The sequence below is a fragment of the Carassius gibelio genome, chromosome A6 (genome assembly GCF_023724105.1).
Source record: "Carassius gibelio isolate Cgi1373 ecotype wild population from Czech Republic chromosome A6, carGib1.2-hapl.c, whole genome shotgun sequence".
NCBI lineage: Eukaryota > Metazoa > Chordata > Actinopteri > Cypriniformes > Cyprinidae > Carassius > Carassius gibelio.
The window spans coordinates 16876642-16895668 of NC_068376.1; the positions used below are offsets into that span (position 1 = coordinate 16876642).

General features: G+C 39.2%; 1 protein-coding gene and 2 non-coding genes across 5 annotated transcripts; 1 reads left to right on the plus strand and 2 right to left on the minus strand.

Annotated features, from left to right (window-relative positions):
- Positions 1–2061: 2061 nt before the first annotated feature.
- On the minus strand, positions 2062–2133 carry trnap-ugg (transfer RNA proline (anticodon UGG)). Its single transcript has one exon. It is a non-coding gene; the product is annotated as a tRNA-Pro (tRNA).
- A 255-nt stretch (positions 2134–2388) lies between these two features.
- On the plus strand, positions 2389–2462 carry trnai-aau (transfer RNA isoleucine (anticodon AAU)). The gene has a single exon. It is a non-coding gene; the product is annotated as a tRNA-Ile (tRNA).
- A 343-nt stretch (positions 2463–2805) lies between these two features.
- Positions 2806–18486, minus strand: LOC128015532 (vigilin). Of its 3 annotated transcripts, none has more exons than XM_052599409.1 (28): positions 18344–18486; positions 17079–17150; positions 15635–15749; positions 15385–15548; positions 15083–15298; positions 14489–14695; positions 14136–14351; positions 13779–13985; positions 13491–13598; positions 12513–12617; positions 12316–12394; positions 12095–12234; positions 11693–11797; positions 11487–11600; positions 11255–11341; positions 11054–11185; positions 9204–9422; positions 8778–8999; positions 8216–8434; positions 7962–8100; positions 5582–5730; positions 5389–5493; positions 5094–5228; positions 4848–4991; positions 4570–4749; positions 4351–4467; positions 4110–4250; positions 2806–3973 (listed from the first exon to the last, which is right to left on the minus strand). In XM_052599409.1, exons 3-28 carry the CDS (start codon positions 15708–15710, stop codon positions 3881–3883), a joined length of 3819 nt encoding a protein of 1272 aa, XP_052455369.1. In that variant the 5' UTR covers positions 15711–15749; positions 17079–17150; positions 18344–18486; the 3' UTR covers positions 2806–3880. The 3 variants fall into 3 exon arrangements, with proteins under 3 accessions (XP_052455369.1, XP_052455371.1, XP_052455370.1); XM_052599411.1 differs by lacking the exon at positions 18344–18486 and adding an exon at positions 17379–17956; XM_052599410.1 differs by lacking the exon at positions 18344–18486 and adding an exon at positions 17821–17950.
- Between the last annotated feature and the right edge of the window lie 541 nt (positions 18487–19027).

Here is a 19027-nt window from a genome sequence, read left to right on the forward strand (position 1 = left end):
AGTAAGAGTAAAAGTACTCCTTTTTCAATTTTACTCAAGTGAAATTACAAAAGTACTCGATTTTTTATGTACTTAAGTAAAAAAGTGCTGAAATTTTTTATAGGATACTTAATTTAATTTTATATTAGCACATATTTTTAATAATCCTACTGCTCAAAATACCTGGGATTTTTTCCAAAATAACCATTATGTGGAGTCAAGATATATTTTTGTTGTTGATATGGACTATGCTGATGAGAGTCATGTTAACTGTGAAAGCTTACACTTTGATGAGAGAAAACAGAGATGACCATCTGATTTTCACCAGTTAGAACAAAGTATTTTAAAGTTTGTTGTTTTACAGAACATCACAGTTAGGCCTATATATGACGTGATAATAAGGCCTGGAGTTGGGAAGAACATTTTAAGGAAAATATAATTATATTTTCATAATGATTTTTTCCTTCTCTAACCATGTCTGTGGTGTAAAAACACCACTGGCCAAACGGGGTGCATCTCTTCCCACTTTGATAATTACTGTAGTTACCATGTTCTGAACATCACATCCTTTCTTTTCTCCCCAGATGTAATCTTGTAATCTATATATATATATTGCATGCACTGGATACTATATACCAAGGAGCTTTGAGGTTCATCACTGGTCTTAAAGTCCTCACTCACCACTGTGAACTGTGTTGGATGGTCTTCTCTGTCAACATGGAGACTTCATCACTGGTATGTTTTTATATATAAGGCTATTTTAGGTCTTCTTCCATCCTACCTTCTGACCTACATCAGTGTAAAAAATACTGGCACTTACAATCTTCGGTCCCAGGATCTTGTTCTTCTGTCTGTACCAAATGTTAGAACTGAGCTGGGGAAAAAGGCGTGTAACTTTGCTGCTCCCTTTGCATGGAACAAGTTACAGAAAAATTTGAAACTTAATAAGATTGTCTCATTGGTTACTTTTAAGAGGATATTAACTGACTTGGAAGCCGCCTCATCTGGCTGTAGTTGTTCTGCATGATATGCTAAGGATTTGTGGTTGTTGTATCTGCTATTTTAGTTGTCTTATGTTATTGTGTATTCTGTGTTGTATGTATGGTTGTACTGCTGCCTATCTTGGCCAGGACACTCTTGAAAAAGTGATTTTTAATCTCAACGAGCACTTTCCTGGTTAAATAAAGGTAAAAAAAAAAAAAAAGAAGAAGAAGAAGAAGCAAGCTTGTTAGCTAGACAGTTAGCATCAGCCAACAATATTTACTTATTTTCAGTACGGTTCTGTCTCATGTCTGTCTACTCGTCTAGTTAATCCAAACAATCAGGGATGTAGTGGAGGCTAAACGCACGTAAACAGCTTTTACCCACCTCCAAAGTGGAGAGGTTTATCCAACTCTAAATTGAGTTTATCCACCTCTAAATAGCCTACAGTTCCTATGACATTTTAAATTAAGCTTATGTCGTTTTAGTTTCATATTGTTCATTATTAGTTTTTATAGGTTTTTTGTTGTGAAAGACGAAGAGAGCTCTGGTGCCGGAAGTAAATTTCCCATTCATTTCTCCCATTGACTTTTGGAAAAATCTGTATCTAAAGAGTTTTAGAGCATGTGTGAGGATAACCAGCTACGGCTGAACTCATAAGCATATAACATATAATTTAGAGTGAAAAAATTAAGAGAAAATCCCAAAAAAAAGTCAAAGGTACAAGACTGTGTACATATTTTCATTTCGAGCGCAGGAACTACTCATCCCATAAACCACCGCGCCTCATTGAATTCGACTGAAGCCACAACCGCGAACCACCGCAAACGAGCCTTTTGAGCGACTTCCAAATCTGATGACGGCCGCCCGTGCGAACTTTTTCCTCCAGTGAATTTTCTCATGGCAGCCATGGAGATCATGATTGCACTGATAAGTCTACCGTACAAAAACGCAACACAGGTTTTTATTTTATTTTTTTATTAATGATCTTCAGTCCTCGCAGGGTTAAACCAGGCGGCAAGGAAGTCGACCAGAAGTTGAAGTCGGCTGGGGGCTGCCATCTTGTAGCAGAAAAGTCGCCCAGACGTTTAAAAAAATTACGGGCTCGTCCGGGATTTGAACCCGGGACCTCTCGCACCCAAAGCGAGAATCATACCCCTAGACCAACGAGCCATACACTGAGTTTATTCCTTAGTGCTTATGAATCAGTAAGTGTGTAATAGTGTGCTAACACCGTATGACGCTGAACTGGACTCGACAAAGCGCCCGTTGCAAATCATTTTAATATAGTGTCAGTAACGTTACGTCATAGAAAGAACGAGTCACCAGTTTCACTGTCGGGGATTTGTCGCGTCTCGTCGATCTGGTCGCATCTGGTGTAGCTGTATACAGTCACAGACTACAGAGAATTACGTGTGTTTGGATATTGGCCGGTTAGCTCAGTTGGTTAGAGCGTGGTGCTAATAACGCCAAGGTCGCGGGTTCGATCCCCGTACTGGCCATTGAATTTTAGGTATTTTCTGCCACGTACAAGAACAAATATTTTAAAACCATTCGTTATTATAACCGATTAGAATTAAGAATATTATTTCGTCTTACCAATTAAACTTCTGGTTATGCACAACGGAATAGATCTTCTTCAATTAAAGTGTCTACTTTTTATGCAAATTAACACTGAATAACTTCAAATATTTTTGAAAAATGGTGAAAATGACCGCTAGTTTTCCGCAACGCCCTATCAGCATTCACCACAATGCTCATTGGTTACGGTGAATGTGTAAACAAAAAACAAAACAAAACAAAAAACAGAAAAAGTGTCAATTAAAAGCCAAATAAGTCGACACATTTTAAGTTTTAATTTTTTGGACAGTTTATTTTCCAGTGTTTTCCATAATCATTTCCTTTGACATTTTTGCATAAGTCTTATAAGGCTATTAAGAGGGTCATTGCTATGGTTTAAGATCAATCTGCATAGCAACTGGAAGACAAAAAGGGGCTGGACACTGACCCATTACCAAGAATGAGCAACACGACATCACGTGACATTTCAATGGCACAAAATGTTTGGTTTTTTATTTATTCTTCCAAATATTATAATCTTTAATAAACATGATTTCTGAATATCAAAAACAAAGAGTAGAAGCAGTTTAGTGTACGTTTTAGAGACTGGTGGAACCTTGAAAGTTCTACTTCATGAGATAATATCCCTGGGATTTCCAAAGCAAATGGCAGTTTGAAAATACTTTGTAGTGAATAGACCCCCATTAAGATGGAAAGCTGTAAAGGCTGCATGGAATAATTTCCCAGAGATAGGGAATTAGGAATGGGGAAAGAGACAAGCGAGATGTCTGCAACACAACGGCTACCCCAGGGAACCAGACAAAAAGTACAGCTGGTCACCCATTTCCTATGAATTAATCGGACTTCAACCAGAAGCAACATCTTTCAGAGGTATACAGTACATTTTCCCCAAACCCTACTGCGAAGGCAACTATGAGAGAGAGCAGCTTAATAAACCCAAGAAATAACATTTGTAATGAAATAATGTTTTTGTTAAGTCATATCAAAATTGACTTAAACCTGGATTATTACAGACCTCAAATATGGCCAAGACTACTTTTGTTTTCCTTCAATTTGTGATGATCTTAAAAATGCAAACAGGTCACACCATTTCATACCAATTCAGGCGAACCTGGTGGAGGCCACACCCATAATAATGTTTATTATCCATTTTGTTTACAAGGGTCACAGAGCATCATCAAAACCCTTATTAGCAGAATAAATTTGAGCAGAGGAAATGTGCTGATAAATTGGGCGGGGCGGGGGTCAGGGTTGTCATGGTAAGGTGTCAATCCACAATCCAAATGAGGGATTATAGTAAGTGGAACCAGGAGGTTGCAACCACTGAAGGAAACACATTTCAAAAACGTTTGGGTCCCCATGGAGATGATCTCGCATTAGTCACAGGTGCACCAAAACAGGGGAAATCCTCAGAACTGCTCATATCGGGGGCCTAAAACACACACAGGGAAAAAGGTTAAGTTATATTAGATTTATGCATTAATCTGTGACTTAATTTCATTCATTAATTCATGACAGAATACAACTTTCTACCACAGCATGGCACTCAATACATAAAACTAGTTTACCTTTTCATTGCCAGAGGTCCAAGGAGCCTCCCGCACAACAAAGCCCTTGGATGGGCCTCGAGGTTCTTCCATGCTGGAGGCAGTGGAACCAGAAGGCTTCATATAGGCCATTTTGGCTTCATTTTCAACTGCATCAGCCATCTGAGGGTAAAGAAGAAGAAAAATTACCTTTTTGCCCATTTAAAGCTCTAAAATTAATCATTTAATTGAAATTCCCTCTGCCAAAGTATAGAATTCTTACATATTCCTCCTCCAGGTTTAGAAGGTGATCAATGGCTTCATCAACCTGTTCTGGACGACCAGTCACAGTCACTAAATTGGGATCTGCAGCTCCACTCTGAGGGAACCGAACATCAACCTGAAAAAGGTACAAATGTAAACGGTCATTTAAAGTGTGCATTTAAGGAAAAGGAATTTTGTATGAAAGCAATTGAAGATGTGACACCTTCAACCATCTCACCTTAAACTCATCCATGATTTTGCGGATTCCCTTGCCACGTGCCCCTATGATGCGAGCATGGACTCTGCTGTCCAGGGTGATGTCCTCGGAGATCATTTCCTCCAGTTCACCCACTATAGCCTGAATAGCATCACGTGCTGCCACAGCATTCTGCTCATAGCCAGTAATGGTAATCTGATCCTAGAAAACCAGATCAAGGAAAAAAAAAAAAATTTGGTCATTCCAAAAAAAAAAAAAACCATTGAGAAATTTGTCATTTTTAGGCTTCAGCCTGTTACCTGGTTCTCATCATTTTTATCTGGAAACTGAATGTTGACCTCATGGTCATTGCGGATTTGGGTGATTATGGCACCCTTGCGTCCAATGATCTTGGGGTGATACTTGGGATCCACAGTGATAGTCAGCTTGAAGCTCCTGAGAGCCTATGGACAAAAACATAAATTTATAATATACAATTCACAAAGTGTGATTACAGAGTGGAAATCATTTACAGGTTTCATTTGCCATTCAGGCTTCAAACCTACCCGATCCTCCTGTTCGGCCTGTAGCTCTTTGACACGCTCAAGAAGTCCCTCCTTAGCACGGTCAAGATGAGAGGCCAGGCCAGTAATGGAGATAATGTCAGACTGTAACTCATGAGCAGGCACTTGAATATTAACCTGGGAGGAAAATATATTTGTCAAGACAGCAACAAGAAAATCTATAAGATATGCTTAAAAACCTTTAGGTATAAATGCAACATCTCTCTATAGCCATTTATGTGAATTAACTGCTGAAATAGACTTTGATTCGACTGAAATCAGCTGTGAGGAGACGAACCTCAAACTCCTCCATCATTTTGCGGATTCCACTTCCTTTCTGACCAATGATGTAGCGATGAAGCTCAAAAGGCACTTCCACCGCAATGGCCACAGGAACCAAAGCCTTAAGGAAATCGTTTTTATAGCATTTAACAAAAACGCACCGAGACCATACAAGTAAGAACTACTGCATAAAAGGGCAGTTTTCACACCTTTAGTGCTTCAACGGCAGCTTCACATCTCTCCTTGCGGCCAGACAGCACAATGACATCACACTTCTTTGGGACTAAAGGATCAGCAGGCTCCTTCACCTCTCCATTGGCCTCTCCATTCTCCTGAACTGGAGCATCAGCTGATGGAGCTGAATAAAACCGAAAGGTGCAGATTTGATTTTAGAGGGTTGCCGAAAAAAAAAAAAAATAATAATAATAATAATAATAATAATAATAATAATAAGGGCTGGGTAAAAAAAAAAAAAAAAACCATTTCGATTAATATTTTTTTTAATAGTGGTCGATTCAAAATCGATTCTCAAAAGCCATGAATCGATTTTTTTCCATATTTATTTCCGCAGACATTGAACGCCAGATTAGCGTTAATCTAGTTACAAATCTTCTCCATTAGATGTCACCCTCTTATTTGCCATGTGTGATGTTATCAACAAACCTGTCATTCATTCATTCATTCATTCAGTGCTTAAAGCAGTGGTTCTCAACCCGCGGCCCGTCGCGAATTCAAATGCGGCCCACCATATGCTGAACACACCCGCAAAGCAAAGGGCAACACCATATACTACGCAGCAATCATCCTTTATTGAAAAAATGTGGCAAAACATCTCTTGAGAGAACCTCGCGCATCAGGTCATGCCACCGTGCGCATCTTACAGACTGCATCTTAAAGCCTCTGATACTTTCTGCGTCCGTAAGTCCGCTATGGACCGTTAGGTAGGCATGACGTAAAAATCGTCATCGGAGTGTGTGTGCCAAGTCTCTAGGCTATAATATTATAAATCCCGTTGGTTTGTTTTGTTAACATAATGTGTAAATTATACATGGTGACAATAGTGTTGTGGACAAGAACAAAGCATTTTTCATCTTGCATCAAACTTTTATTTAACAATTGAATGCATTTAAATTAGAGATGGGTTCTGTTTTAATGTACCCAAGTGTACCTAAAATAAAAGAGTTTAATAAACAGGTTTGTGGCTCTCAATTTCTTTTTATTTATTACCCAATTGTTAACTTATGTTCACTGTTCTTTTTTATACATCTAGTATTTGTATTAAATGTACATTAATTGACTTGAATCGAGAATCGAGCATAGAAATATAGAGCTTAAGATCTTTGCCCAAACCTGACGGGACCAGATCGGACTTCATTTCGATTCGGGCTTCATTTATATCATTTTACACGGGCTCGGGCTTGTGCGGTAAATGAGCGGTCATGTAATGCATTTCGATTAGCGCTAGAAAGATGCGAAAATGTATTCTGAGTAGTTGAAATGGACGCTTGCCTCTGACGATTACGTTTTGGTAGCACCAGCAACTAAAGCAGAGTCTGAGGTTTGGAAAAGTTTTGACCTTGTTTATAATGAGAATCCTCGAATAATGAGCCAGAGGGTTATATTGCTGGACACACCATCAGTGAGTGCAGGAACGCGCTGAAGCCATCTACAGTGGATTCAATCATTTTCCTCCAAAAAAAAACATGTAGGCCTTACCTAATCTTGGTGAGTAAATGTTTTTCAATTAATAACTAAATATTAATTGGGTCTTAAATGCATAATGTAGACTGAGTAGGCTATATAAGCTAATGTTGGCATTATTATTTTATTACGTCAGCTGCTATGGCGAAGCAAATCCGGCTGACCCTTTATCTTAATTTCGTTATTGCCAAATAACCATCATAATTTAGAATTTATCTTAATTTTTTTTTTTTTTTTTTTGGTGCATTGGCCTATTTATATGCTAAATGAGCCTATAGGGCTATTTATAGAGTGCTGAGATATTACAATGTTACAGAGGACTTATTTGATTTCTTTGTTCAAACTTCAAAGTGGCCTATTACGTTAGTCATGAATAAATTATGTTAAAACATGTATAAATGACTCATTCCTGACAAAAGGCAAAAGAGCTGCGTGCATGCTTACATTTCAATAATGTCGGGCTGTAAACGGGTTCGGGCTTTTAAAAAGCTGGCAATCAAAATGTACTTGTCGGGCTTGGGCCGGAATCTGTCAGGCCTGGGTCCTGTCGGGTTTAACTTTTAAGGCCCAATTACAGCTCCGATAAAAAAATCGAATCGAGAATTGAAATCGAATTGATACCCAGCCCTAGTAATAATAATAATAATAATAATAATAATAATAATGGAAAATGGCTTTCCTTCAATAACTATTGTTTGACCCGAACAATAATGTATTGTTGAATATTGATGAACATATGGTTCTGGAGTCACTAGTATCACGGTTTTATAAAAGTAAGGGGTAAATATGAAGACTTCAAATGGGCCATTTTTGTGCTTCAGCTTCAAGTGTGTGGTGGGGTCTTGTACAAGGGAGAGTTGTGTTTTCTATAAGCACTGTAATATTTACCTTGCTGGTCCTCTCTGTCTGGAAACTTGATCAGCACATTGTGGTCTTTAGTGATCTGCTGTATGCGAGAGCCCTTAGGCCCCATTATAGAGCGGTGGAACTTCTGAGGGATCACACACTCCATGGTCACTTGTGCATCCTGTAGATTTAGCAGAACATGTAGTCCATTACCTCTTCAAAAAAAAAAGCACAATAACCGAACTGCCTGAGATTGGATTTGCATTAAAGCATTGCAGACAGTTTTATCTACTCACCAAATCCTCAATCAACTCCAGAATGCGTTTCTTCGCTGCCTCCACACAATCTTTGGCTCCCTTTAGGGTGACCTTATCGCTCTGTGTGCCAGTTCGGGGAAAACTGACCATAACTCCACCATACTCCTCAGCGATCTCCCTCAGGACTTGACCACGACGCAAGACGAAGAACCGATGGTGCTTGGGATCGACGGTCATGAAATCCTCTACAACGTTATCCTGATATCAGAAATATGATTTAAGAATCATTAAAGTGAAAGTGACTTGACACAGCAAAGTATGGTGACCCATACTCAGAATATGGTGAACACACACACAGAAGTGGGCAGCCATGCCCGATGAGCAGTCGGGGGTTCAGTTCCTTGCTCAAGGGCACCTCAGTCATGGTATTGCTGGCCCGAGACTCAAACCCACAAACCCCCTTTGGGTTAGGAGTCAAACTCTCTAACCACTAGGCCAGAACTTCCCAAAATGGTATCAATTCAGAATAATTTGTTTTTAATTATCAGTGTTGTGGTAAAAAAGAAAAAAAAAAAAAAAAAAGATGAAGATGGGGACTAACCAAGCTCTTAATAAGTGCCTCCAGCTCCTTCTGTGCTTCTGCTACAGCTTCCTCTGTACCGATGACTGTGACCAGCTCCTGATCCTTATCTTCGGCAGTAGGGAAGATGATCCTGGCCCCTGTGCTGTCCCGCACCTTGCGGATATTACCACCTCCTTTTCCGATAAGGAACTTGTGGTATTCAGGTTTGGCACGAAGCTCAACTGTGTGGCTTTTAGTTTGCTAACCACAAAAAACAAACATACTTCGTTATACAATAAACACACAAAGCTTAAGTAGATTTAACGGTTTTGAGCAATAATGACTGGCCTTTTGTTAAAAGCAGTTCGGAAACTTGTACTAAGAAATCCAGAGCCCCGATAACATGCCAAGTGTAACTTCAGCATTACCGGCTTTAAGTTTCAAGTTCCATCCCTTTAGACATACCTTTTCTTCTGCCAGGGAGAGCAGCTGTTTCTTGGCTTTCTCTACATCCTCCACGGGGCCTCTGATTGTCACTGCATCAATGCCAGAGCCCTCTGTTGGGAAATGGATGTGCACGCCACCGCACTCCTCCATGATGGAACGCACAAAACGCCCCTTGGATCCAATAAGGGAGTTGTGCAGTTTTGAGGGGATGGACACCTCTAACTCTGTAATATTTGCCTGTACAGATATTGGGGGGGGGGTTAAAATGTTCCTTTCTATATATAAATACACAAACACCCACACCCATTTCAAAACTCTGGGGTGTGTAAAGGTTTTGAAATAAGCCTTGTATGCTTATTGCATTTTTTTATTTTTCCTGTGATGGCAAAGCTAAATTTTCAGCAGCAAATATATAGAGAATGACTTGACATTACATATATTGGGCTGTCCTCGACTAATGATTTTTCTGGTCGACTTGTAGTCATTCATTTTAAGCATTAGTTGACTAATTGCACATTTATTAAACCATTTAATTCATTATAAGGAGCCTTTAATTGCCTTCATAGCATTTTTAGCGCTAAAGCACACACATAAACCTTGTCACAGCACACTGGCAAAAGTAATTCAAAAGTCGAATCCACTGTCAGACACCAATGTGTCCCTGAGCAAGACACTTAACTCCTAGTTCCTCCAGAGGCGTGCGACGACTGACATGTATAGCAATAAGTCGCTTTGGATAAAAGCGTCAGCTAAATGAATAAATGTAATGTTCTTTGTTTCAGTTTAAGTGATGAAGTGCGCCTGTGTGCATGTTTCATATGAATTGCATAATCTGACAATATTTGTTTTCCATCTGAATTGGTTAATTTGTAAAGTAGACATTTCATTCTCTATAGATTTTTTTATGTCTGTAAGGTAAAGACATGGTCTGTGATCTTGAGTGCAAAACACCGTCTAAGACGGCAGAAAGCGCATCCTGCTTGCTTTCATTATTTCACAAAAGCATGATTATTTTGAGAGCACAAATAAACGTAGTCTTTACAGTTCTGTTGAACAAAACCAATATTTTAAGAGCAAGTGACCAGCGCCTCAATCGGTCCTGCAGTGAGTTACTGTTCAGCTTCCACACTCCGCACAGACAGTTGAATAGCACACATTTCTAGACATTTCTTTAGGTTAACATTACATTGAGCAGACATGTAAAGTTGCAAATACTTAAATCAGATAATAAGCCATATTTGAGGTTGAGGAATGAAAGGAGAGCATTTGGACATCCCGCCCGATGTACTGTATTACCCTAGACTAGACTAGCTGTTAACGATCTGTTAGTGACTTCGCTCGTTTTTTTCTTCTTCTTCTTGTGCGACTAATAACATTTTCAAGCCTCTTTTGGTAGACTATTAGGGAGGGTATTCGGTAATGGGATATCACGGTAATTAATATGCACTATATGGTTATCGTGGGCACTTCTAAATACAGTGAATAATTTTTTATTACAAATTATTCAGAATTTGGAACGCATGTTAAGAATAATATTCCCATCAGCTGGTCAAAATGCACAACACTATGCTGCTTGAAAGTGTAACCTGTATTGGTCTTTCTAGTTCTTTTGCAAATTAATCTGTGTAAAACGTAATTTTTCTGTATTGCTTTATTGTATTGAAATGTTCAGTTATTTGTTATAAAAGGTTATTTAACCTGTTATACTGTATTATGACCGCTTTTTGAAACCATTTCAGTACCGTGATAATACCATATACCGTGATAAAAGCATGAGCAATTAAATCGCAACAGGAAAATTTGATACCGGCATATCCCTATTAGGGAGCACCCCTAACCGAGAGAAGACGAAAAAAAACAACCCTTACCAGTTCTTTCTGAATGGCCAGAATCCTGTTTTTTGCTGCCTCACAGTTTGCCTTCTTTCCAGTGATGACAATCATTTCAGAGTTGCTGTTTTCCGCGGGAAGATCAATCTTAGTGTTAGTCTCTTCACGGATCTGAGAAAGAAAAAGTGCCAGTTAGTAAACTGAATGAGAAAGGCTAAATCTAAGAAAGTAACTACTTGCCTTCTTTATATTTGCTCCACCTTTGCCAATTATGTTTTTGTGGAATTGCTTGAAAATGGGAACTGAGACAGAAAAGCTGTTCTCAACCTGGAAAAGAGCATAAGTGCAGTTTAGGAAGTGCTATTCACCAGTATCAAAATCAATATAGAAAACATTTTAACTACCCAGCCCTATTCCCAACATCAGCAGTTATTGATTAGAATTAAAATTCAGGAGATAAATAAATGTTTACCATTTCAGCCACCATTTTCTGCATAAACTTTGTGCATTTTTCCACCTCAGTGCGGGGTCCACGTAGTTGTACAATGTCACTTTTCTGCGCTGGGTCAGGGAAGTTGATGATGACCTGAAAGCAAAGGGGGAAGAAGGTTATTTCTCGATTGGAAGAGACAGAAATGTGCTACTGGATAAATATACCATGTATCTTAAAACATTTACCTCAGGGAACTTATCCCGAATTTCCTTAACTTTCTCCCCTTTCTGTCCGATGATGGCTCGATGAAAACGCTGTTCAATGATCATGTCCTTTGTACGCTCGTTCTCCTGTTAAAATCATGACATTCTTAAGAGACTTTCAGTCAAGAGTTGCCAGCCAAATAACCCAGAGGTCCTTATACTCCGAGGCTGTAGAGACTACGGATGTTTCTTTTTCCACATATGCATCTGTCACCAATTTAACTATTACACAAACAAATTTACTGCAGACAGTAACTAAAGTAAATCTAAAACAAAAGCAAACTATATACGCATATAACTAGTAAACCCTAACCCAAATAACATTGTGAAGAGAGAATGGTAAACAGAGCCCTCTTTATTCAATTACAGATCTATCCAACTTGCCATGCGTGACGCTAGCTCCAGCAGCTCCTTCTTGGCCTCCTGCACTCCCTGGGGGTCACCCTCGATACGGATCAGGTTACTCTTCTCGTTGTCAGGTGGAATGCGGACTGACACTTTGTGATGGTCCTTTATGCGGTTAACTAGAAAAATACGGGTTTATGAATGACACATGAATGTGTTCACATAATACCTGCTATAAACATCAAAACAGCTGCGCTCACTGTTTGCACCGCCTTTTCCAATTAAGTGTCGGTGGAACTTGGGGTCTACACTAATCTCAGTGTAGTCCATTCGGCTAACCTATAATAAAGAACACATGAAAAAACAACCACGTTTAGGACCTAGAGGTCAACATATGCCAAAATACAACAAAGCAAGAGGAAGCATGTGTCAAATAATAGGCAAGTAAAAGTCTTACCAGATCTGTAACAATGGCTTCAATCTGTTCATGTACTATCTGAACATCTTTGGTGGGACCCTCCAATGTGATCTTGTCCTCTCCCTCGGTGAACTCAATGTGCACCTGTTGATAAATCACAGCGCACGGTCTTATTAGCCTCATATTTCAAAGGGTCCATTCACCCAAAAACTGAAAATTTAGTCACTTATCTTTGTCATTCCAAACCTATAAATCTTCCAATCATCTTAGGACAAAAATGGAGATGCTTTAACGAAACACAGTATTTCTGTCCCTCCACTGACAGTCTATTCCATCAAAACTTTGATACTTAGGTAATCCATAAAAAAAAAATCCATATAAAATCCATATATATAAAAAAAAAAAAAAACACTTAAGTCTTCTAAAATGACACTTTATAGGATAAACACATTTCAGCATTTTCTTACATTTAACAAAATCCACACATTCATATTGCTAATGAAGGATTGGGTACTTGATGCGCAACCCACTAAGGTTTAATTAATTTGAGCAGTGAGCATGCATTAGTGTTAACATGAATAAAAACCTATTAAACCTGTTCAACATATGAAAAACTGATTAAATTATTAATATGGATTACTTTTATGATGTGTTTATGAAACCTCAAGACTGGTGTTCCTTCAATAGAGGAACAGATACATATCAGGTTTCATGAAATATTCATTTCAAGAACGAACAGAAGATGGCTGTTTGTCATTTTAATAGACCAATACGAAGAAAAAAACAAAAAAAACATTTGTAAATCTTGGGTGTTTCTTCTTGGTTAGAGGCCATTGTCATTCTAAACTACCTGTGCTGGATGACGCAACCACTGCAATCTTTGTACTGTCACTTTGACATGTCACACTGGTCAAAAACATTTGCTGAACATAAGCCACATCTACACATTCCCTTCATTGAGCAAGACAATGGAGAAAACTGGCTTAGCACGCCAACATTAGTGGAAAGTTGACTCACCTTGGGCATTTGCTGTGTGATCTTTGCCAGATTTTGTCCTTTCTTGCCAATAATAAAACGATGAAGCCAAGAAGGAGCAGAGACTGAGGACACAGTGTAGCTGTTGGCCTGTACAAATAAAAGTAAGGGTCAAAGGTTATACAGTAACAGTGATAGCACATCTGCAGTAACATTTTCAATATATTTTCTAAATTAAAAACAGAAGAGAGCAAATAGAGAGGTTGATGGAAGGAATTCTTGTTCTGAAACATGAGGGGGGGGGGGGGGGGGGGGAACGAGCTTGTTTACCTTGGCATAAACTTCAGTTAGTGCCTGGCCCAGCCGGTCTGGCTCCCCACGCAGGATTACAGTCTCTGAGCTGCTGTCGAGGGGTGGGATCTCGACCGAGACGCCAGTCCTGTCCAGGATCTCTTGCAGTGTGTTACCCTTAGGCCCAATTACATACTTGTGCTGAGATTTCTTCACCTCCACTGCAATAGTGGTGGTATTCTTCTTCTGAAATAAGCAAAAAGGCCACAATTAAAGCATTCTCCTCACTTTTTTAGGTCAATCATTACTTTTCACATTGAAAAATCCAGCCCAGTGAGGTTCAGAAGCATACTGTGGATTTCGGAAAAGTCCATTAATTATTCTGTCATTACTCACCTTCTCCTCATAAATCTTCTTGATCTTGGCTATGGCCAGGGCCACCTGCTCTTTCTCCCCAGTGATGACGATCTCCGTTTTGTTCACACTTGGTGGAGGGACATTAATGCGGGCTCCTGTCTCCTGCATCAACTCCCCCACCAGCTTGGCATGAGCTCCAGTGATGAAGGGGTGATACACCTTTTCAATGTGCATTCTCTCCACAGCACGCTTATCCTGCAATTAATGAAATCATCATTTACTAGGTGTACTAAAATAAAATCAGTCAATAAATTACCACTCATTCACATAATCAGAAACGCAACAGTGATTAGCAAGAAAATAAAAGCCTAAACTGAAATGAAGCACCAGACCTGCTCAGCAGAGATGAGCAGGATCTCATGCTTGGCCTTCTCCAAGCCTTCCTTGGTTCCAGAGATCTTGATGAGGTTACTGGGGTCTTCGGGTCTAGGGATCTGGATCTTGGTGGCAGTCTTCAGCTCGAGCTCCTGCAGCTTCTCCCCACTCTTGCCGATGACAAAGCGATGATGTTCTTTGGGGATGGCCACAGTAGCTGAAGCCTGCAGTCAAGTAATAACAAAAAGATACTAGTGATTGATAAATATAATTCTGGCTAATACAGACAAGCTGATAAGCATTTTCATGACCCCTAGCAATAAATCAATATATAAAAAATCTATTTTTAATATTATATTTTATTATATTAAATAATTGTATCGTATCTATTTTTTTTATTTTATTAAAAATAAGATGTTTTAAATGGTAACTGATGTCCATTTTGAGATTAGCGAAAGAACGTTTTATGCAATTGCATTCAATTTGTTTTAACAATTGACTTTGAGGGTTAAAAAAAATAAAAAAAAAATACCAAAATAGTGTGCCTTCCTGCAAGTTACCCAATATATAACCATGTTGAAACTACTGATAGAATAAAAAAAATTCATTACCTGAGTCTGCAGTCGGGACACAATCTCTTTGCGGGCTTTCATGACTTCGTCATGCTTCCCAGAGACCATTATGGAGAGGCCTTGATCTTTAGCCATGGAGAGTTCCAGGTGGGCTCCAGTCTTGTGCATGATATCAAGACATACTTTGGCCTGGTCTCCTTCTCCAAACTGGTTAATGTCCTTGTACTTGCGCTCTTCCAAAGGCACATGGAAAACCTGCATTTATCAAGGCAGAACCTGTCAAACACCTGAATCGAAATTCCCCAGGTAAGATAGTGACTGTATCTAGTTGATCGCTGTACCTGGGTAATTAATGAGGACTTGAGAGGTTTGATCTTAGACGTCCAGGCATTTCCAGTCTCCTGTACCCCCTCTGGCAAAGGCTTTTCAGGCAGAGGGGGAAAGGCATCCTTGTAGGTGGGAAGGCTATCCTCCTCTTCAACACCGCTAGGCCCTGCCACAGCAGCTAAAGGGAAATGAAATACAAAATTCAACATTCACTGCCAGAGAACAGTTACCGGCAAGTCAGAAATGGTCAAAACCGCCATATACCTTTGCCCTGTTCAGGCAGAAGGCCACTGCGATGCTCATTAAAGCTTTCTTGCGTAAGTACAGCGACTGAGCTCATGGTCGAAATCCCACGTTTACACGGAGTCCGAGTGTGCCACTAAGAGAGGAGATAGCATGTGATTACTGCATAAAGAAACCGTGTTTGGTGTATCTGTGAAATTACGACAAACAAAATACACACTGGCAGTTAAGACAATCCACATTATCAACATGGGTGGAGTTAAAAACTTTTCACAATTATAGAAACACGCATCCATTTCCCATATGCAGGTTAATGATCTTATTGGGAATAAATAAAAATTGTATTTGGTTTACCTCAATTTTCCAAACTGTCAAATCAGTTTTGCGTTAAAGTTACGGACTTCTCTCTGATGACATCGGGTGGACCAACCCATTTCTAAAATTCTGCCACCATACAAGAGAGAACTAAATGGAACAAAGACCCCCATCCCACTTTTTCTTGCCTTTTTTTCTTATTTTACAATAACCCATTTCCTTTAGAAGTGTCACAATAGTGAGTTGCCCGTCTGTTACCTTGGCCAAGCGCTAATTCGAAGCCATCGAGTTGAATGAGCTCTAAAGCTAAGAGGATTTCCCCACTAACTCTTATTTGCTGTACCCCTAGTATGTAGAACAGCAAAAATACTACATTTCTACTTTGTAAATAAAAGTTCCACAAAGCACGGTCACATTTAATTGAAAACATTCACGCCACACCTCAGTGAAATATTTACTTGGCAGAATGCTCCCCTCCACCCAGTACAGGACTGAGGAAAAGACAAGATTATAAACGCTGAGAGTCTACGGTTTCAGCCATGCAGCCTTGAGTCCTGAAAGACCACTCATTTGATGCAGAAACTGACGTCAAAGACTAACACAACTCTTACAAAATAATGCGAAGTAGGTAGCAAAACTGGTGTGCAGAATGATACAGTAAAATGAAAATCATCATCATCAATAGATGTTACTCGCGTATTAAGTCATACAACATTCCTTCCAGTTGGCTCTGACAACCTGGCCCCTCAACCCCCTCAAATGCAAACCCAAACCTCTCTTCATGGTACAAGGCTGTTTTAATGTGCTTCTCTGCATGCCCCTGCCAGGGCCTCTTCCTCTATAGGCCTCCTAAAAACTCAGACCCAGAGGCTAAACATTTCAGACCGACAGCTCCTCAAGGCAGATCAAAGCACTCCAAGGGTACTGATCGACAAACTGAACACTAAAAAGCCTTCTCTCGCTCAAATGACTAGTTTTATAACACTTTAAAATCATATCACTAATTAAATATGATGTGATTGATTTTAATGATCTGGCTGAATAACTTGTGACCCATGGGTACAAACAAGGATCTTGTGGTTCAAAGCAAACATTAGGCCTGTCTTTACATTAATCAAGTAAAAACAAAGACAGTGGTCATTAAGCTTACCAGCTAAATGGTCAGTTACCAGATAATCCGTCCTGTAAAGCTGCCCGTAAGTGTCAGCCTGCCAGCTTTTGCCTAAAACAAAACAGAAAAAAGGAAAAGGAAGAAAAAAAAAAAAAACAAGACTGTCACCAATGATGCAAATCCATTTTAGGTTGCCAAAACTTAGTTATACGTGGCATGATTTGTTTGCATTTCCTATGATATTGCATAATTCTCATTTAAATACATGCGAATGTGACTCATTAAATAACATTGGAAACATGAACTAAAAGACTGGTCTGATCAGACAAGTTCAGTCACCTAAAATTATTCATAGTGATCCTCATACAAGAGTTTCAAATTATTAAGTTATTAGCACGCTTAAAAAGATACGTTGTGAATACTAGACAATAAATGTATATAAAGACTTGGAAACATGCTAAATAAAATAAATAAGAGTTGAATTGCTGTAACGGCCCAGAGGCTCTCGCGACTTGCTAACGTGGCCGTTCCTACGTTATGACGGATTTAAATATGGCGGATTTACATTTGCTCTTGGCAAACTGGAAAGCAACTGGAAAGATTGTTTAACAAATTTAATAAATACATTTTTAGTATGCGTAAAAACGAGTTTCGTATATAATATCTTCACCCTGTTGTATACATGCGCTCTACGTCAACTCATGACACGCCATGCTAACGGCTAACATACGGATTTCTCGTTTAACACGTAATAATTTCACAACTATTCACGTCTACAAACATTTTAATTCGGAGATGGTTGGCTGTGTGGATATTTAACCGAATTAGTAGGGTGGGTTGTTGGAAAATACGACAGTTTTTCTGGCTTGCGGCGATGAAAAACTTGTCCTGGCTAGACACCAACTCCGGTAACTTTGAGCTGCGCCTGCGCGATAGTGACACGTACACCAGCTAGCGCGAGCGCTAACACACACTGGATAAAGAAAACTTTACTCTTATTGATCCTTAATACTCCCAGTGTCCAGGGAATAGCAACGTCTCACAAGTGTACACTGAAAACAAGGCCTTTGCTGACGGACGAAAGTGAATGTTTTGTCAAGATCAGCACTAGTGACTGTCCACACAAAGTCCACGTAGGCATTAGTGCAAAGGGTGAAACAGTAGGGAGACATTGACAGTCGAGCCAGAGCACATTTTCACAGCAAACCATTCTATGAACGTGTATCAGAAGTCAAGAAGAAGCAATGCAGACTTCAGGATGTATAATGCATGTAGACTGATTTGGGGAATGAAGAGTGACTTACTTGTGTTTGTGTTCCTGTCTGCCCGGTGTGGTGCAGAAGCTCGTAGTGAAACTCCACTGGCGAAAGGGATGAGCAGCAGCCTGTGAGTTATATAGCTCAAGCCTCCTCCAATCACATTCCCTCACGTCACATTGCCCGTACAGATCATACATGTCTTTCTGAAAAGGAACAGCTATAATGGTGGTGGGGATTCGGATTCATCTCAGATGAATCTCTGAGTATTTCGTATCCTTTCTCCAGAAATCTTTTTAACCTTCACCAGTTTACTCGTCGTTCTTTTCCCCAGGTTACATCAAAATTAGGTGGCAATAAATGAGTGCATTGTTTGAATCAGTCAATTAATTATTCCTTGATAAACTTGATCATACTTTACTGAAACCTTTACCAAAAGTCCTTTATTAAAACGTATTTACAAATATTCCAAGTGCGTTATCTACCCAGTAACTAAAATAACATTGGTAGGAATTTTGATTCATTTTTGTGACCTGAATCTTTTTAATTCACTGATTCATTTATCACTGAATCGTTTTTTCTGAAGGTGACACCAGCAGTAGGCTAGGTGGCGGTGAGTGTATTATTTTATTTTTTTGTACTTTGAATCATTTTTTATTATTATTTTTTATTTTTATTTTATCAATTATTAAACAATAAAAACGAGCAGTTCTTTATTTATTTATTAATCAC